Source organism: Astatotilapia calliptera, chromosome 14 (assembly GCF_900246225.1).
Source record: "Astatotilapia calliptera chromosome 14, fAstCal1.2, whole genome shotgun sequence".
Taxonomy (NCBI): Eukaryota; Metazoa; Chordata; class Actinopteri; order Cichliformes; family Cichlidae; genus Astatotilapia; species Astatotilapia calliptera.
Window position 1 is genome coordinate 3,892,397 of NC_039315.1, and position 21,616 is coordinate 3,914,012.

General features: G+C 40.3%; 1 protein-coding gene across 3 annotated transcripts; it reads right to left on the bottom strand.

Moving 5' to 3' along the window:
- Positions 1–11,104: 11,104 nt before the first annotated feature.
- LOC113036445 (protein FAM222B-like) lies at positions 11,105–21,439 on the bottom strand. 3 transcript variants are annotated; one of them, XM_026192811.1, is made up of 4 exons: positions 21,248–21,439; positions 20,616–20,669; positions 18,443–18,570; positions 11,105–16,408 (listed from the first exon to the last, which is right to left on the bottom strand). In XM_026192811.1, exons 3-4 carry the CDS (start codon positions 18,522–18,524, stop codon positions 14,454–14,456), a joined length of 2,037 nt encoding a protein of 678 aa, XP_026048596.1. In that variant the 5' UTR covers positions 18,525–18,570; positions 20,616–20,669; positions 21,248–21,439; the 3' UTR covers positions 11,105–14,453. The 3 variants fall into 3 exon arrangements, with proteins under 3 accessions (XP_026048596.1, XP_026048595.1, XP_026048597.1); XM_026192810.1 differs by having other exon boundaries at positions 20,616–20,672; XM_026192812.1 differs by lacking the exon at positions 20,616–20,669.
- Positions 21,440–21,616: the final 177 nt, after the last annotated feature.

Here is a 21,616-nt window from a genome sequence, read left to right on the forward strand (position 1 = left end):
CCTGGGCCCTGTGCTCTCTAACAGCCATAAGCAGTCAGTTGCTGGGTGCTGCTTTACTTTGAGACACCTTTGCCTTTGGTTTGGTTCTCTACTAAGCAATATTGCGTACGCCATTCTTCCACCCATGCATGCATCTATACCACAGATTGTACTGACCGCACACTCCAGGGTTTGTGTAAGGCTTTGTTTTTGTTTCTTTTATTTGAAATACAATTTTGAATGATACTTGGTGAGGTAATGTAGTTCAAGCGGTAAGGAAGTTGAGAAGTAGATGGCATCTACTTCTCAACTTCAGCATCGATTTCACAGGTCTTTCCTCCCCACTGCTGTCAGACTCCACAACAAAGACTTTGCAGCTAATCGAACACACAAACCCACACATGTGCAATAAGACTAAGTGCAATATTCTTTTTCTGACAAAATTGTATTTTAACTCAGTTGTATATAGCATTTGTATTCTATTTTTATCCTATTGTATATTTTATTTTATTCTATTGTATATAGTATTTTATTCTTTTCTATTCTGTACAGTTGTGTACAGTATCTTATTCTTATTGTATTCCAGTGTTCTCTAATTTTTGCTATATAACTGTGCACTGTTCACTTTCTGCTGTAACAAAACAAATTTCCCATGTGTGGGACTAATAAAGGTGATGTTATCAGCAGACTGGTCAAATTTCTTCTTAGTGTATTTTATTTTCTGGCATCTCCATTCTGCCATCTCATTTTGTATACTTTTTTTTTTTTACACGCACCTGAACCTCATTAGTCACTACCATTAAGAAATAGGTTAGATCAAACAACACAATCTAAAAAAAGAAACAAGAATAAGAATATTCATTTAATTTACACACCCATTTACACAACTAAATGGTTTGAAAAGTAAAACACTTTATACAGTAAAACTCAAAAGGTTGCTTTAAAGAAAATAAACAATACTATGCAAAAAGGAAAAACCCTTCATTTGGTTGCACCCAGTGATGCTATCAATGACATCATGAACTTATATAAACAGGAAGTGCTGGGCCAGCCCCTCCGATACATCATGTACTTAGCAATTAACCACTAGAGAGCTGGACAGGTATGTTTATAAATCATATTATTATATTGGGCAAATCTCTTACATATTTGGACCTGGGGAAAGAATTGATTGTGAACTGGGAGGGGAAAATGCTTAAAACTATAAACTTCTATAAACTTTTAAAGTAAACACGATGCATTTAAGGTTATCCTGTTTGGTTTTTATTTAAGAAAAGAATTTTTTCCACTGTGTGAGGACTGAGTCTGTTTCTTGGATGTAATTTCTCCTGCCTTAGAGAAAATCCTCTCACATGGAACAGATGATGCTGGAGTGCACAGAAACTGCAACGCAAGTTTGTAAAGATGGGGGTATACAGTCTTCCTGGTTGCCCAGAAGTAGAGTGGATCCTCTGTCCGGGGAATCAAAGGATCTGCCATGTACCTCTGTACGTCCACTGTGGTATCTATGGTAGCATTCCTTGGCTGCCTCTCCACCACATGGCTTCTCACAGATCCCACAGACCATCACCTAAAAAAAAAAAAAAAAAAAATTAAATGGCTGCACATTTTGTAGAATAACAAAGATTTATTTATTTATTTATTATAATAAATAATAATACTCACATTCTCCTCATGGCTGGTGGTTACCAGATAGTCATGGAGGCCTGTGTGAATGGGGCCTTATCCACTTGATTCTATACAGTCACCATGATTGTCACACAAGCAAAACAGCAGACAAGTTAAGGTCACGTGGTTAGAGGTCACATGTATATAATATAGACCTCTGCCTCCACAGAAGTTGGCGTCCCAGGTGGCATTAATGGGCATTTAACAAAGGTTTATTATGACCTGACCTACTTACAGCAAGCACTGAAAATAAAAATGATAATGTCTCTGAGATAGATCTTTTCCTTTCTGCTCTCTCATTTGCCAGCTGTTTAGGCACATGCTGCATCGAGAATTCATGGATGAGGAGACAAGGCCACTATCCAGGAGGTTTACAGAATGGGTCTACGGACCTGTTCATTCTTCACTTTATGACATGACCTCCATTGACACCAATGAAGAAAACTCTGTGTTAGAGATAATAATTTTTGGGAGTGAGATTCCGGTGAGAAATTTCAATTTTGACCTCATTTTAATTTATTTTATTATATTTCTATGCTTTATTCCCTCCAATGTTTTAGATAAAGTAGGAAATGGGGTATGCTGTGGGGTATGTTTGTAGAGGCAGTAGAGCCTTTTAAACAATGATGGAAACAGTGTTGAATGTGCTCAGATGAAACTAGAAGTACTCTATGCATAGGCAGTGTAGAGAGAAATTAACAGTAGCAAAATCCTCTTGCCTCACTGTGCTTAGATAGTATTGCATGGGATAAATTTAGCAAATATTAAATATATGATATATACTGTTCTATCGAAATTTAAAACAAATGTCCTCTTATGTGCATCTCATTTTTCTCAGAAACAAAAATCAGGAAAAAAATCAGGTAATTCTTTGTTTTTACATTCATCTGGTCCCAATCAGCCCAAATAGCAAAGAGAAATTAAAAATGCATGCCATGAAAGAGTTTGGGTTAATATAAAGGAGGTTAATATAAAACCTATCTTGTAAATTTCAGAATCGTCCCGAGATGCTTCAGATTGAACCACTTCGCAGTCTTCTTCAGAATAAGTGGGAAAGGTTCGCTTCCAAATTATTCTTGATGAATTTCTTGCTTTATGTGGTTTACCTGACCATCTTCACTGCTGTGGCCTTGCACAGAAAGGATGGAAAGGTAAAAAGGGTTAAACATCCTCTAACTTAAATGACAAATGTTTATGTTTTAAGACATTCACCTTTGCCTAAGCAAAGACTCTTAAACCCTCAGCCGCCATTTCCCATTGAAAATTTTCCACTTGACCATCTCCGTTGTGTTGGTGAGATCCTCAGTGTCTTTGGAGCACTAATCTTTCTCTATAAGACGCTAAGAAAGTGGAACCTGGTCACATCATTCACACAGAAAGAGTTAAACTTACTAATGTAATAACCTTCAAATCCCTAGATAAATCATTTCTGTAGGAACCCTCCGAATTTCAGGGTCCTATCTATTGATGGATTCAATGATATTGTGTTGTAAGTATCACCATGAAATATTTATATATACCCTGACCTTACTATTACTGCTGTCTTAGAAATCTCTTGTCTTTGCAGTTTCCTGCAGGCAGCACTCCTGATCTGTGTGATTATGTATGGCTGTGGGCAGGAGGAATACGTTGGACTTCTTGTGCTCTCCTTGCTTCTTGCCTGGGTGAACTTTCTTTACTACCTAAGAGGTTCCAAGCAATTAGGGATGTATGGTGTCATGATGCAAAGGGTAAGGGTTTTGTTACCAAAACTATGAAAATAGGCTGCCTGGGCAGATATGAGTGGCTCAGTTTAAAATATGTGTCTCTCTTTACATGATCTTACGTGACCTGTTGCACTTTTTATCCGTTTACTGTGTCTTGCTTTTTGGATTTTCTGCTGGTAAGATTTTAATAGACTCCAAATCTAAGAACATACGAATGTGCAAAATAGATGCTTACCAAGATTTGCAGTTTTGACTTGGATTTTCTCTCTTTTTTTTTTTTTTTATAGCTTTTGTTGCTCTTATACGTGACCCGCCTACAGTAGTGTCAGCTGCCCAAAACCTGACAGCTGACATACAGCTACAAGGAAGGAGCTTGACTGCTTCTGTAAATAAGCTAGGTTATAGAGACGTTCGTTTTACTATACTGGAAATGTTCAAGTTCACTATTGGAATGGGAGATCTGCAGTTCACGGACGACGTTCAGTACAAAGAAGTTTACCACATCCTGCTCATCTCTTACATAGTTCTCACATACATCCTCCTGCTGAACATGCTGATAGCCCTGATGAGCAACACAGTTGAAAGACTCTCAAACCAAAGCAAAAACATCTGGAACCTGCAGGTGGGATGCTGTTAAAGTCTGCAACCATGACCTCAAAAAATTCCAGGCAATTCTTCATTATATTAGTTAAGATACTGGATATTATATTTTATTTACAAGTCACCTCAGTAAATGGTAAATGGCCTGTATTTGTATAGCGCTTTACTTAGTCCCTATGGACCCCAAAGTGCTTTACACTACATTCAGTCATCCACACACACATTCACACACTGGTGATGGCAAACTACACTGTAGCCACAGCTGCCCTGGAGCGCACTGACAGAGGCGAGGCTGCCGGACACTGGTGCCACCGAGCCCTCTAACCACTACCAGTAGACAACGGGTGAAGTGTCTTGCCCAAGGACACAACGACCAAGGCCACGATCGCCCCAGTATCTGCCACAGTATCACTGTCATTGGACAGAAGTGAGCTTCACTGACTCATCAGACTCCAAATTTTATGACCTCCTACAGAGTAAACAGACACACACTGACACTTAGGTAAACAGTGGACTGACAGCCTACACTGACTACAGATGAGTACTATAGAGTCTTTGTTCTCTACCCAGCCACTTGCTAGGAGCTAGAGTTATGCACTTGAATTGGCATGGGTAAAAAAACAAAATTCAGTTGACTCTAATCTTTAATTCAATTCAATTTGAATTCAGTTTTATTTATATAGCGCCAAATCATAACAACAGTAGCCTCAAGGCGCTTTATATTGTAGACCCTACAATAATACATACAGAGAAAATGACCCCCAATGAGCAAGTACTTTGGTGACAGTGGGAAAAAAAACTCCCTTTTAACAGGAAGAAACCTCCAGCAGAACCAGGCTCAGGAAGGGGCGGGGCCATCTGCTGCGACCGGTTGGGGTGAGAGAAGGAAGACAGGATAAAGACATGCTGTGGAAGAGAGACAGAGATTAATAACAGGTACGATTCAATGCAGAGAGGTCTGTTAATACAAAGTGAGTGAAAAAGGTGACTGACTAATAGACCTCTCTGCATTGAATCATACCTGTTATTCTACTGTGTAATATAAAGCGCCTTGAGGCAACTGTTGTTGTAATTTGACGCTATATAAATAAAATTGAATTGAATTGAAAAGGAAAAACTCAGTGCATCATGGGAGTCCCCCAGCAGCATGTGCCTACTGCAGCATAACTAAGGGAGGATTCAGGGTCACCTGGTCCAGCCCTAACTATATGCTTTAGCAAAAAGGAAAGTTTTAAGCCTAATCTTAAAAGTGTCTGTCTCCCAAATCCAAACTGGAAGCAAGCTTCACAGCAGCCTTACTGGTAGGACAAAAGACCACACGCACATTTTTACGATTTCTTTCTGCAAAAATGCTACTAAAGAGGCACCATTTAAATCTTCAGGGATTCGAGGGCCTGTAAATCTGCTCTTGAAGAGGATACACAACCGTGGTCAACATCAGCAGCAGTCCCACATTCCCTAGATTAAGCAGAATATAAAAATCCCCCAATTATTTTTGCTAGAGCCATAACCAGATTAGACTGAAGTAGCTTTATATTAGTCACTGCTAATAATGATGTTTTATTGCACTTTAAGCAGCTCCAGTCTGAAACAAGCAGTTCTATCTCATGTCCCTTTCAAGCTTTCTCCCTGAAAGCCCACTATGTCCTGACTGGTTTCCCATTACCTGTCTTCTATAAACAGAGCTTCAGCTTGGGTTCAGAATTTTTGATTGTCACATTCTTGAGCAGGCAAATTTAAATTTGTGATTGCAATGAAAGAGCTGCAATTTTTTGTATTAAATTAAATATTTAGATAGCACAGATGCATGTGTGTGAATCTGCATGACTCTATTTAAAGTCAAACTTTTGAGCCTTAGGATAAAAAGTGTTACCTACCTACACACAACTGAAGTATATGCCGAAGAGGAGTTTGCTGTTGTCAGTTGTTTTGCATTCTTTATTACGTGTTCACAGTCTTATGATAGCTGAGTGTTCACATCCTAGTATTGATATATTAAGACATGGGTGTTTCAGTTTCCACCGAGGAACAAGATTGAAAAGTAGTAACAAAATGCAGTCTGGTCACAAGTGTAAATAAGTTTCATTCTTCTGAGTAGAAACAAAGAACAATATCTCACGCATCATTTGTTTCAAGATCACCTCAAACGAATGTGATGCATATGAGGGAGGAGTCGACTTTTCAGAAAATGTTTTATCTTGCATCTTTAGTGTGCACAAGAAATTCTGCTGGATATTATATTACTTAAATGATGTATTGAGGAGGGCAACTAGCCAACTGATTCTGTTTCCATTTAAATGGGTAGAATTAAAAATATCTTTGTTATTTTTTTTATCTTCATATAATTATATTATAGCTCCTGTACTTATTATCACATAAGTCACACTTTCAAACATGTGAAAATGGAATAAAGTTCTCTTTGGTTTACTCGTGGAGAAAATGTCTGTTTATTTAGGGTAAATTAGTACATCAGACTGGACAGATTGAATGAAAACAAATATTTAAATGTTACACACTAAGTTACTACAATTAATTCATTAAAAATATCTTTCCTAAACGGTGTGCTTTCCTGTATTGTGTCCTTCTTCTGTGGAAAGCATGGAGATGCACCAGTCACTCAGAGGCAAGGCAAGGCAAGGCAAGTTTATTTGTATAGCACAATTCAACAACAAGGTGATTCAAAGTGCTTTACAGAGACATTAGAAACAAAAACAAATAAAAAGCATGATTTAAAATTGATTAAAACAAGCAAACAAACAAATTAACAAACAAACAAACAAACAAACAAAACAGTGTATAAAATGAGAGAAAGGAGTATGATAATACTCTTGCCCACTGACACGGAGAGGGAAGAATGGTTAGCTTAAATTAGTAGGTGCAATTTTTCTCAGACTAAAGTGACAGCTTTAGTAACAAAAAGCAAAACATCACCAGTGTTAATATACAAAATATTACATTTATATATTTGTATTTTCAGTAAACCCTGCTTATTATATCCAAGGGCAAGATGAGACTAAAAACAGCTCGCCCCACTGTCTTTGTGCATTGCACTGTGTTTAGAAAGCACATTTTCACTGCTAATATGCGCTATAAAATAGGATTGCACTCACAGTTATATGTAAAATAGTTTTATATGGTTGCAGAAAGAAACAGGTGCATTTCAGCCTGTGATTTTCCACAGCCTCTCTATTGTATATGTGGGTGTTACCCCTATTAAAACATAGTCCAGACCCAGCCTTTGGTGGACAGATGCAACAATCATTGACTCAACAGCAATTAATTCCTAACACAGCAATACTTAAATAGAAACAACAAATGCAGGTGTAACTCTTAATAAGGGGGAGATTACCTGTAAATACACTGATGCTGTTTTCGAAACAATGGCTATTTTCAATTTCAATCTATCACTGGGACAGATACAGCAGAAATTCGAGAAAGTGAGAATAGTTACACTAACTCAGCAATTCCCAAAGTCAAAAACGCTGAGGTCCACTAAAAACTAGAAAATTGAATCAAAGTACAGAAGAAAGTGATGTATTTTGCTAAAAATCTTATCTAAAAAAAACAACGTTAAGCCCATTGGATGATCCACATGCAGTGTTGGGAAGGTTACTTTTAAAATGTATTTCACTACAGATTACAGAATACATGCCCCAAAATGTATTTTGTAACATATTCCGTTACATTACTCAATGAGAGTAACGTATTCTGACTACTTTGGATTACTTAATATATTATCAAGCTTTTTACAACTACTTGAATGTGCAATTGTTGTGTGATTTATTCGTATTACTGAAGGTTACTCGCCATACCAATACCAACTAGATTTTTAAATCTTAATATAAATGAGTAAGTGAACATTAGGTAAGGCTGCACTTTTAGCAGCGATCTCGTATTAAAACGATTCTGCGCGTATATAAAACAAGTCTGAGGCTCCAAACCGTAGTAAAGGGACTAATACAGGGGTGGCCAACTCCAGGCCTCAAGAGCTGGCATCCTGCAGGTTTTTGATCTCACCCTGGATAAACACACTTGAATCAAATGATTAGTTCATTACCAGGCCTCTGGAGAACTTCAAGACATGTTGAGGAGATCATTTAGCCATTTGAATCAGCTGTGTTGGATCAAGGACATCTAAAACCTAAAGGACACCGGCTCTCGAGGCCTGGAGTTGGCCACCCCTGGGTTAATATGTTGGTTCCATGTCGGGCTTGTAGCCGAAAACTAGCTTTACTTTGTTGTGTGGGTCAACTTTGCTAGCGAGAGACAGAGAGAGGCGTTGAAAGGCTGCTCCAACGGAACTTATTGTCTTTGGAGGAAAACACGAACACAGTGTACAGTCGAGTCTTAATAGCTTACTTACAACTGGGCTACACTGCCCATGAGGCTGCATTCTTTCGGGCTATGCCTGGAACACTCTGCCTATTGCCTTTATATTAAATAATTTTTTGAACAATAATTTAAAAATAATATTTCTTCATGTCGTTATGTGGCCGCAAGTAGAGGTGACATGGGCCGTGACATTGAGACACAGCCATTAGAGCCTCTTAGTACGTGTTTTTTTTTTGGGTTTCCACTGACGTGGAATTACCAAAAGATTGCATAGCCTAACATGTGAAACAGGAAAAGACCGCTGTGTGATCCTTTGTTGGTCGTGTATCTTGGTCTTCAAGTTTATATTATTTATATTATGGTTAAGCTGAGGACAGGAGATTCCTGGACTGAAGTTTCAATTTGTGCCCGTTTCTGTAGTTCAGATAGCAGATGGCTGCCCCTTCCAGGCCTGGTTCTGTTGGAGTTTTCTACCTGTTAAAGGGGAGTTTTTCTTTCCCACTGTTGCCAAGTGCTTCCTTGTTTGATTGGTGGTTTTCTCTGTATTATTGCAGTGTCTCCTTCATACAATGTAAAACATCTTCAGGTGAATGCTTTTGCAATTCAGCGTGATATAAATAAAATAAAACTAAATTGAACTATTTTCTTCCAACTGTTCTAACTGAAGGAAGAAGTCATCATGAAGTGCCTAAAACTGCAATTCCTCCAATGTCAACTCAAAGCTATTTCCACAAGTTGGGCAATCCACCCACAAACTGAGGTTAAAATGTTCAACTTAACAGCAATGAAAAGCAGGTTTAAAGATGGCACAGAAAGTGTTCGTCTTTATGCACTGTTTCCTACTTAACAACAGGCAGAGGAAGTTTTTTTTCTAATAACCCATCAATCCGGATGCTCAAGTTATGGTGCGGCTGCTTTGATTGACGAGTGTGCTGACACAGTTAGCTTTAGTCCAAAGCTGCAGGCTAGGCAATAACTTTGCTGACTGGAGTTATTGAACTCGTATTCTTTGTTTGTTTTTTTTGTTGGTCTGTGTCTTATAGAATATTTAAAAATAATTATCTGGCATGAAACTGATTGTCCAAGAAGTCTGTGCTTCAGGTTTGGTGAATGAAATTCGGGAATTTTATTATGTTACTCAGCACTAGTCAGCAGGTATCTGTGCGTTGCATCGATAGTTTATGCATGCAGTTATCTAAACAAACTGGCTAGCATTAGCTTATAACTTAGCCCTCTTATCTAAGTATGTTGCCAGTTTAGCAACAGTCAAATTGGTAAAACTGATGACATCTTTTACAGTGCCGAGAGAAAGAATGTGCCTTTTCCTAACTTCTCTTTTTTATTTTTACCCCCGACTGAAGAACATCTAAAGTAGGGGTGGGGGAATTCAGGCCTCAAGTAGGCAAAAGTGGAATATCACATTTTCAAAGTAGAGAAAGTAAGCCCCCCCTCCACCACTGTTCACAACATGTCTTTGATAACCAAAGACAATTATATAAATCAGTCAAAATCTAGAGAGTAGTGATGTGTGGATATATCGATTCCTTCGATACCAATCATTTATGTTCTAGAATCGATTCTCACATTAAAATATCGATAGTTTAGTAATTTAGGGTAAATTTGTAGTTTATCATTAACAGGAACACAGTGGGAAGAACCTATTTCATTCGGATTGTCTAGACTGGAAGGAACTACTTCCTCTTCCGCCTTTCATAGTCATGAGCGAAATACGGCTGTATAAATGTGTCACGGCCCCTTGGTGTGCGCACTCACAATAATGGCTGGAGTCATGTGTGGACGTATTTTACATCCACAAACGTGGTTTGTGATACATGTGGCAAGAAAGTGAGGTGTTGTGGCAACACCACAAATTTGTCAAACACCTCAGAGTAAACCATCACAGAATACGACGAGCGTATGTTGAGGCGAACTGAAGAGGGGTTGGAAGAGGAGTGGACAGGGACAGGTGCTGCTAGGGCGAGACAGACATCTCTCACGGAGTCCTTTAGTGCTGCAGGCAGGCAAGGTGTTCAAGTAGCACACAACTTCAGGTTTTTTATTTCTATATGATGAATTCTGCATTATTAGGTGATAAGAACAAGTAATCTGATGACCTGTAATCATTATGCTATAATTTGAGATACAATAAATAAAATATGTTTTTGTACAAAGTGTTGGTATCGGATCAGTATCGTCGATACCACCCTGAATTTTACTTGGTATCGGATCGGAAAGGAAATCAGTGGTATCGCACATCACTACTAGAGACAGTTATGTCTGTCCTGCAGGTTTTAGATATCACCCTGGGTCAACACAACTGAATCAAATGACTCGTTCATTACCAGGCCTCGGAAGACATGTTGAGGAGGTCATTTAACCTTTTAAATCAGCTGTGTTGGATCAAGGATGCATCTAAAACCTCTAGGACACCGGCCCTTGAGACCTGGAGTTCCCCACCAATGATCTAAAGAACTGCTGGCTTCACTTGTCAGTTAAGATCAGTGTTCATGATTCAACAACAATAAAGAAACCAAGCAAAAACAGCACCTATGGGAAAGTTCCAAGGTGAAACAAACAATCAGACCTGGTGGTAGTGTGATGGTCTGGCTGCTTTGGAAGCTGGACGACTTGCTGTAATAGATGGAACCATAAATTCTGCTCTACCTGAAAAACCTAAAGGAGAATGTTGTCCATTCAATATTCATACAAATATCTTTCTACTTAAACTGAATTCAGATTCAAGTGAAATTCCATATATGCAGTTTTATTAGCTTTAAACCCTTGAAACATGTTGCTCACAAAAAAAGTCAGTCAATAGCTATGTTTGAAAACTTTATTTTGGTTAGGGGAATGTTTGTGCAAGACATTTTTTCCTGAAGGTTAGGCAAAAGTGGAATATCACATTTTCAAAGTAGAGAAAGTAAGCCCCCCCTCCACCACTGTTCACAACATGTCTTTGATAACCAAAGACAATTATATAAATCAGTCAAAATCTAGAGAGAGTTGTTATGTCTGCGCCCCAGTAAATATTGCCATCTGAATCAACTTAAAAGCTGAGCTACAACATCCTTAAGTAGATGTGATTCTTGATGCGGTTCTTGTACAATATTTCTGTATTTTAATGCATTTCCAGATTTCTGGGTAAAGCCAGAACATTTGAGGTGCACTCTGCAGAAAGGAACGACTCACTCTAGATTTTTTTCTTTTTTCTTTTTAAAGTCATTTAGTTTTTGTTTTGTTTTTCCTCTTTGTCTTTTTCCTTTTTTTAAATAAATGCGCATTTCACATCGGTACGTTTACTTCACACGACTTTATTGAACCCCAGCAGCTTTTTGTTAGGTCACCAGGTTGCTGCTCATTAACAAGCTTTTACAGGCTTTCAGCCAGAGTGGTTAGAGAGGGACTTCTGGTCACTTTGGTCAGTGAGTCAGCAGCAAACAGTTCACACATCCTGACAGTGTTTGGGAATCGTGGCACACTCCAGGACTTCAGTCCATGACACAGTATCAGTAGTTATACTAAGCAGCTTGGTCCCCCCCCATCAGAGATCAACTTTGTGCACCTCTGTCAGCATGCACACCTGTGTGCAAGTACCCAAGCTTAACATACACGCAAGCACTCAGTCTCACTCACACACACACACACACACACACACACACTTCTCCATACTACACCCAGTGGAGGCACTTCATATGAAACTGCAGAACCTGACTGTGGTGGGCTGTAACGAGGCAGTTCAACATTAACAGGGCGGGTCTGTCTAATCCTTTAGTGTTTTCACCCAGTCAACTTAATGTTAAAGAAACTCAAACAGGCTTGGAAGGTCTTTAGGCCACAGTGGGTCAGACTTCACTCTGCCACCTTGAATACTGGTCAGTTTTAATTCATTAATACATAATCTTCTTTAAAATTTGGCTCGTAAGACATACAAACAGCCAAACATACCTGCATTTGACTGGTGACAACTTTCACCCATCAAATAAATAGGAACTTGTTTCACTGATACAGCCCATATCATCACCACAGACACACAGACACAGACACACACACACACACAGATCATACGTGTGTGTCAAGATTTAATTTAATAGCAGCTTCAGGGGGCAGGCACATCAAAACTGAGAGCCAGAAAAAAACAAAAAAAAAAAAAAAACAACTAAAAACCTAAACTAAAAAGTAATTAAAAAAAAAAAACTGCCATTAAGTACAAAGACTGAACTCCAGAAAAGCTACAGCTTGTAAGAGAATTGTCTCTTTGAAGATTTATCTTGCAATTCTTTCTCCCTTTTAATCTGTACGATGTTCTGAGAACAATCCAGTTAGGAAAAAAAGAACTGCTGTTGTGAAAGACATTAAAGCAATGATGCAAACCTATTGCCTGCATCAATATGTCACCTATGGCACCTAATGTGAAAATACCTATGGCTTCAGGATGCAGTGGTCCAAAAAATAAATTAAACTATGAGGATATTACATGTAACAACTAAAAACAGTTCAAATACCTTAAAATAACTGCTACATCCCTGGGCTAAATACCTATTAAATCTGCTATCAAGTCATTTTTTTCTCCACTATCCTAAATCCTTAGATAGGCAACATTTCAGACAGAAGGATGAGGGCTTTATAATCTGGGATGAGTAGCATTATTACCTTAAGGCAATATCATCCATTCCTACTGCCTGTCCATGTTAACACCTCCCAAATAATCCAACATTAGCTTTAAACAGGGAAACCAAAGTTCAGGGGCAAAAAACAACAACAACAACAACAACAACAACAACGGAAAAAAACAAACAAACAACCTTCCTCACAGCCATACAAGTTGTGATCCTGGCAAAGAAACTGTTAAAGTAGACTATAACTAGTGTGTCATTTAAGGCTTTTTCCAGAAGGCTTGAGGTTAATACAGCAACACAAGCCCAGACAACATCAACTATGGTACATCTAGTACAACATGACCTGCATTACATGTTCTTAGTTCTTTCTCTGTAGGTCACAGAAATACGACACGTGGTAAGGCCGGTGACAAGTAGATGAACAACTGACCACAAGCCCCACAGAAAAGGAAACATCCACACCACATCAATTCACTTGCATTACAGTAGTAAAATGGTGACAACCTGTGCTCAAGGGAAATGACATTTTCCCCGGTAGCATGAGCTGACGTACTTGCATGCATGCACATGATCAGTTTACCTTTCACATACAGACACGCTCAGTTTAAAGTAATGGGACCCATTCTGTTTCACATTGCCTAAAGATTAACATGTGGGGAGCTAATGAGACTTTCTGCCCCTGTTCCAAATGTTAAGCATGACATTTAAAAGCAAATTCTATGATTCAAGTAAGACAATGTACAGAAATGCAAAAACAACAACAAAAAAGAAACATTTAAAAAGAACTCCCACACAACAAGAATCTCAGAAATGGAGAAGGTTACCGATTTTGCTAGTTCTGGCAGGGTTGTTTTTTTTTCTTCCTTAAAAACAAACAAACAAAAAAAACATCCCACCAAGAGCAATGTCAAAAATCACCTGGACCACCAACAATATCGTTCAGAAGCCATGTTAGTATTCCTGATAGGGAAGCTCTGGCTAACACCCAGACCCCTTTACAAATGTACACTGCAGCTATGGGATTGAGCACTGTCAACAGTCCTAATAATTGCATATACAAGTAACCCCCATTCAAATGGATCAAAGCTGTTAGGAAGATAAATAATTGCAAATAAAAACATTACACAAAAGACATCCTATTCTATCTGCCTCTGGGCAGTTCTAAGGCCACACATGCTAATAAAAGTTGAGTTGTTCCATGTCAACCTATGAAAAGCACTGTGACAATCATAAGGCAAGCATAGTCTCAGCTGCAAATTAACATTTCTGAACACCATAGATATATGAACAAACAGCAGCACATCTGTGCCAGAGATAAAACAGTCGACAACGATCTCAAAAACCCTTCATCTGCAACAAGTACGACATGGCTTAAGACCTGAGGAATACTTTGAAACATCACACCTGGTGGGTCTCCAAATCAAGCTCTGAAGCAATGCAATTTAACTGCTCACTTTGAAGGTTTTAAAGAGTAAAATACAGAAGCTGAAAGCAGCTGTAGACCAGAACAAAAACAAAATTCAGTACACGCCACATGGGCATCAACGCACATTTAACAGTAGCCTGGGCGATGAGCATGGACTGCTCCGCTGCTGCCAGGTTCCTGAACTTGGCTCCTGGCGGACCTGTGTATATTCCCCATTGCATCCACATTCTGCTCCTGAAAGCTGGGCATCTGAAAATCCCCACCTAAGAAATCCACATTCTGCATCAGCTCTGACTGGTCATTAGGACCCTCCTTCCCTGGCCTATACTTTGCCCCTGGGATTCTGTCTCTGGAAGCAGCAGCCTGCCCTCCCTGGAAAGCCACTGAGAGGTCTTGAGGGCCATTGTTTCCTGCTGTTGCTTGAACGCTGCTCCACGGTGGCTTCATGTAGTGGCCATTAATGTAAGGCATAGAACTTGCTGGGCATTTAACAGGGGATGAGGGTTGCGGTTTTTCTGCAGGATGATTTAGGGGAAAGCTCTGTGCACTGTTTGGTAGCTTGTGGCTGTAGGAGAGGTTTCTGGAGGGGAAAGCACACTCAGCTGGAGGTTCCATCCTTGGATTCTTGCAAGGATTGGCCCCCTCAGGAGGCTGCTGCATGTGGGCTAACTGATGCTGAGCCCAGGAGCGCTGCTGCTGCAGCTGCTGAAGCTGCTGAAAATGTTGCTGCTGCTGCTGTTGTTTCTGCTGATGTAAATGGTGCTGAAGCTGCTGCTGCGCCACCTTCTCAGGGTTGGTGTGAAAAGCAGGTACACTATTAGCAGCAGCTATACTCTGCTGTGAATTGAGAGAAACGCTGGGAGCTTGGGCTGCAGCTTTGTCTGGTGGTCCCACCATGAGGCTGCTGGGTACATTGCCCAGAGCTGGGTGGTGAGAGGACACCCTTGAGCTGGCATTGATGAGCAGGTTGCGGCTAATGGGGCTGGGGTTTGCAATCTGTCCCTCACAGACTGAGGTGGTGCCCATACCGGCCCGAGCCTGACACAGTTGGTTGATTTGGTGCACAATGATGCTCAGGTCACCGGGTCTGTTCTGATGCAGGCTGGCTGCCATGGACAGTGGGATGGTGGAGGTAGATACAGTTATATTTGGTGGGGCATCTGGGTCAGGGAGCTTCTGCGGCCCATAAGGTCCCAGTCGGGCTTGCTGGGGGCAATTAGGCATGGTAGGAGGGCCTGCAGCAACAGCCTGGGGAAGGGCCTGCGACCCAACTAGCCCCTGGGTGTGCTGCATGCTCGGGAGCTGAGATCCATCAGATATGTGGCGCAGATCCTGAGTCACTCCTTGCTGTGAATGTAAAGCTTGTGGAGGAGCCACCTGATGCTTTAGTGACTGCAGATGAGAAAGATGCTGCTGTGGTACAACTGACGAACATGACTGGCCCTGCTGTGGCTGCTGCTGCACAGTCTGTGTGTGAGGGAGGCTCTGCTGTCTCTGCATACCCTGTGGATGAGCCAATCTCTGCTGCTGTGGCGCCTGAATCTGGGACAAGCTCTGTTGCTGCTGGAGAGCTTGTGAACGAGCCATATTCCTTTGCTGTAAAGCTTGTGGGTGAGGCTGCTGCAAAGCCATTGGATGAGTCAAACGGTGCTGTTGCTGTAGTGCTTGAGGGTGAACCAAGTTTTGCTTCTGGAGTGCAGACTGAGACGGACCCTGTAGGTGAGGAGCAGGCTGAGGATGGTTTAAAGTGCTTTCAGTGGTGTAGGGCCCACTGTGAGGGTTCATGACTGAATTATGTAGTTGTCGGGTGTGGCTAGTGTCTGAGTTTTTGACAGGTGCACAGAGGACAGCCAGCAGGCCCCCACTGGTGCCGACCTGAGAGGAGTAGGGACTCTGGCGTTGGTTGGACAAGGATGTGTCAAGCCCGTTGACTGTGCGACGAATGTGCTTCTTTTGAGGTACTTTGACGCTGCTCGGGAAGATCTGGATGGTCAAAGGGTTGTTGGCAACTTTCTTAGCATAGGCATCCAACTCTGCTGGGGTTGGATAGCTGGCAGATCTCATTTTCTGTGTAGTTTCCCCTGCAAGATGTGCAAAATCAGAAAAAAAAAAAAAAAAAAGCACATTCTTAGAAAATAACACCAACTGGGATTTCACATAGCACAAAACTTTATAGAGAAACATGCTGTCAGCCTGCAGTTATACAAGTTCTTCAATGCAAACTGGCGGTAAAAAACAAGGTGACCGGCTCTTAGGGGAAACTTTAAATCATCTTCTGTCTACAGCAGGGGTGGAGAACTCCAGGCCTCAATGGCCGGTGTCCTGCAGGTTTTAGATGCGCTCTGTTTAGACCCAGACCAAACAGTATTGTTTGACAGATGGCCGTTAATATAAAGACTTCGGACTTTACGTTTCCCAATTTTTGCTTTAAGTTATTTTGTTATTTACATAATAATGTAAATAGCCTAATAATGATCCTTATTGCTGTTTAAGAGAGGAGCGGTGCTTCAAAGGATAGTTGCAGATTTGTCAGAATCTGCAGATTATACAGTACAAATAATATGTTCACGTTTCTCCAACAATGTCTTCCCAACAGTTTCACTGACATCTACACTGGATGGCCAGGAAGCGCTCGTTCGCGATGTCTTCTCGGGCGCTTCTCCGGAGCTGATAATTGCCGTCTGTCTTGTGTCGGTGACATAAAAGACGGATTTAATGCGACATGACCGTTCAAACAGCAGTCGCTTTCTAAAACATCGGATATGTATCGGATTCAGTACCACATACGAAAGTGACCCAGATCGGATTTGTGCCGTTCACACTGTCATACCATGATCAGATATGGGTCGCATAGGGTCAAAAAAAACAAAAAACAAAAATCAGATTTGATGCGCTTTCGCCTGCAGTGTGAACGTAGCCTAAATGACCTCCTCAACATGTCTTGAAGTTCTCCAGAGGCTGGTAATGAGCTAATCACTTGATTGAGGTGTGTTGACCCAGGGTGAGATCTAAAACCTGCAGGACACCAGCTCTTGAGGCCTGGAGTTCACCCACCCCTGGTCTATAGTATAGAGTTTTGAAAATGTGTTTGGTGGGGGTCTTTGTTAATAGCCAAAACTGTAACATTTACAAAAATACACAGAAGTTACACAGTTATCTATGCACTCATATTTTCTAAAGCTGCCAAGTGGACCAGATTTCAATAATACTGGGCTTAAAAAAACAACAACAAAAAAAACAAAAAACAAAACAACCACCCTATACAAGTCTCCCCATTATCAGAAACCCAAAATAGTCAGACCCCAGAACCCATGGACATCCCCATTCAAGTTGTTGCAGCCACCTTTCAGTTGCTTCTTGTTCTGGTTTTTCTGCATTTATTATCCATTTGCTCTGAGGTTCTGTCCGGTCAGTTATTCACCATTTGTCAGACAGGGCAGGTCCCTTTGCTCAGATGAAGCCAAATGCTGCGAAACTGATCAGACAGTACTTCACCTTGCACACAGTAGCAGACTGTAGCTGGCTATGATTATGCACGTTCTGCTCTGGAATCTTTTGTAAACCAGAGAGCCAGGTGACAAACAAAGACTAACTAAGATTAACTGCCACAAAGTAAATATGCTAACATTCACTGGGTTATTTAGTAAAGTAGGTTTTTGGTTTTTGTCCATACTCATCCTGCTGCAATATAGCCACAAACACCATCTTATTCTGTGGGAAATGCCACATAAATTCAGAGGTTTTCAATAATTTGCCATCATTTGTGCACCCAAACTAGCCTCAAACAAAATCCACTTCACTTACGGTAATGTTCTGAACAGATGTTGAATATTTAACTGCATTTTAAAAGCCGGAAGCATGGACACAAGTCAACTGCTTTTTAAAATCAGTTGTCTAAAACTTACTGGTAATTTTTATCCTTTACATATTTTCTGCATTGCTCTAGAAGGTCATCCCACTACGCGTTTCAGATCCTCAGTGATTAGATATTTTATACAACTAAACTTTAGTGTCATTTAAATCTTTGGAAATTGTGGATGTCGTGTTTACAAAACAGCTTGACTAGTATGACAAGTCAAAAGAAACACCACAATATGATAAAAGACGGCACTTACATTTTGGAGGTCCAGTGTTCATCTGCGTGCGGGAAAGTAGTCTGATGGTAGGCTTAACTGATGCTGGCAGGCGGGCCAGCATGTCACTCTTCAACTAATGCAGCACGGGACACCTTTTCCTCACCATACTGGGGGACAAACAGAGCAGGTCAAAGTCAGCCGTTGACACACACATACTTAGATTGGTGTGAAAATACTTTGGCATCACTGATTTTCACAGTTCAGTTTGACCTTTTGCAAATGGCATCTTGTAATAAAGAGAAACCATGGCTCTGTATAAGCTCACTGTGTACACACTGCAGGCAGCAAGGAGCTGAGATGGAGATGAACAAAGCAGCACAGTTGTAGAGTGATGGCAGACTGTAAGCCAGCCAGCTTTCTGTGTCAAGCTAAGAATGTGCCAAAATGTTTTAGCAGCAAATCAGAAAATTAAAAAAAAAAAAAAAATTGGGGAAAAGCAAAGAGCCATGCTTACAACACAATCTAAAACTTTTATTTTAAATATTTCATCATAATGCAGAGGTACAGAACCAGTGACATAAAGAATTGTTTTAAATAAGGAAAACAAACACAATGCCATTTTTTCTTCCTTTTGTCCTTTTAGAATTACTTACTTTCAACTTCTCCAGTAATACAAACATATTTCATACAAGCCATTCTTTAACATCTCACTGTTATATCCCCTTCTTGACTGTCAATTATATCAGCAATACGCTAGCTTCACTTTTCAGAACTGGAAGCTGTGAGTCCACACAGACACACCTCATATTCAGAACTGTGCAAAAGCCTTGAAGTAACTCTCATTTCTTTACAATTTTCTTCAACAGATCTAGGCTTTGTTTTTTGTGTGGCACAGAGCAATAATTTTCCAAGTTTTCTTAATGTCTTTCAAGGTTCTATTTGGACATTGGTGGCTTTTTCACTCATTTTCTGTTCAGTTCTTGTACCTTACCATTTTCATAAGAATGTTTTTTATGTTTGGAGGGGGAGAAAAGGCTGAGGGATGCCAAATTACATAGAAACCACACTGAAAATCAGTGGCAACAAATCATAATTGAGGTTCTGTCATGGTTTGGAGCTGCATTCAGTCACGCTGGTGGAGATCTTTTCAAAATTGATAGATTCATGAATATAGAAATGTACCATCAGATTTTGATACACCATGCGGCACAAACATCTGACTGTCCACAGCTTTGTGTAGTAAACGCATACCCTGATTTAAAAAAACAAAACCACAGACAGTGGAACACCATCAGTCATGGACTGGCCTCGTCAGAGTCTGGACATCAACACTGAAGCAGCGTGGAATCATCTCAAAACCAAACAGCAGACAGCAAACATCCAAAGAAGGGCTTTGAATGTTCTTCAAGAAGCCTGGAGAACCATTCTTGAAGACTGGCAAGTTACAAGACAGCTACCTAAGAAGTCAGGCTGGTGGTCATAACCAAATATTTACTTTAAAGCTTGTTATAAATTACAAACTGTGATTTTGCCTTACATATTGCATTTCTTTTTATTTCTGGATATTAAGTAAATTGCTGCACCTAGTTCCATTTTCCTCACTCCATAAAAAGGAATTGGAAGGCAGTCTTCAGACTTTTCTGTAATATTGCATAGTTATATATGCTGTGGTTTAAAGTGTCACTGAAACCTCTGACTTCATGTTAACTCAAATAAATATATTTTAAAGGAGTTTTTTTAAGATTTGAAATAAGACAACAATTAAGAAAATAGATTAATGGAATCTTAATGGAATTAAGATTAATTGAGAATATAAAGATTTTGAGAACTGCAGCATTATTCCTTTCTCAGCTCCTCCACTGAGAGGGAAGAGGAAGGGATCTGTTAAGAAGCACAAATGCCGAATCATCCTCCATTTGCAGTTTATGATTCATCACGAGTTAACCGTCTGAACAGTGGAAGTTAAGATTGACTTGTTATTCAGGATAGGAAAGACAAACCAGTTATAAACTATACAATCCATAGAAACTGTAGGCCTTTTAGTGTGCTCACTGACTTTATTCAGTGACATATTTATGATTATACACACAAACAAGTCTGTCTACAGTGTTCAGACCCAAAATATAAAGCAGTTAGTTACTAAGCCAGTGTAACCCTAATTTTTAAACAATCAGGAATCAATAAAACATTATCAGCACTCATCCTTCCTTACCACAAAGGTGCGTTTATTTTGGCACAATTTCCCCGAGGTTTCAGATGAAGTCTCCTGCTGAGAAATGGTGTTTGTGTCAGATGCCAGACACCAGGCTTTTCTACTTAATCTTAATTAAAATGCATTGGGCTACACATCGACGCTTCAGTCCTAGCTGTATATATATATATATATATAAAACACACACACACTTATTTTACCCTCTGTACCCAACCTTTCAAACATACACCAGCTAAAGCTGTCTTCCTAAGGCTGAACCGCTTTCTTGGAGTGGTCTTACAGCGGGAGAGGTGAACTTTCTGACAGCCAGTCTGCAGCTAGGTAACGTTAGCCATCTGTCTAACAATCCAGTCTCAACCTGCTGCAGTTTTAAACAGCTAGCTAACGCCTGTAGCCTTCAATAAATCACCCCGGACGAGTCCAGTGGCCAAACACCATGTGAACCCCAAGCAGAACCGGACACCTTCAGAAAACTGATGTTAAATCGTTCAAAAGGTTACCACAAGTCAAGCACCACAGTAAATAAGGAGCCTCTTTGTGCTTATTGTGAACAGGCCAGCTGGTTAGCAAACTTTAGCTTCTCGTTGACGGAAAGCACCGACGTGACCTGTGTTAAAAAGAGCGATACTTACTCCTCAGGAATCTTTGAGTAAGGAAACTTCATTTTGTGGCGACATAACGTTGATAAGGATTGTAATCAGCGTGTCAGCTCTTCGTGCTGCTGTCTGCTAAAGCAGCATCATCTGTCGGACATGCGCAAACAGACAGGACCCCTTTTCTGCATTTAAGGCATCGACGGTGAACGCCTGTCCATTAATCCACCACAGATGAGACGCTATTAAAGCCCAAGAGCGTCATTTTATCATAGATTATATAAACTTTAAGAGATCTGGTTATTCTGCTTGGGTGTTCCTGTCAGCCTTATATTTAGGCGGACGCAGCAGCAGTTTGGGACAAATGTTAACAGTTGGTCACGTACTTATCACCTGGCATGATTTGGA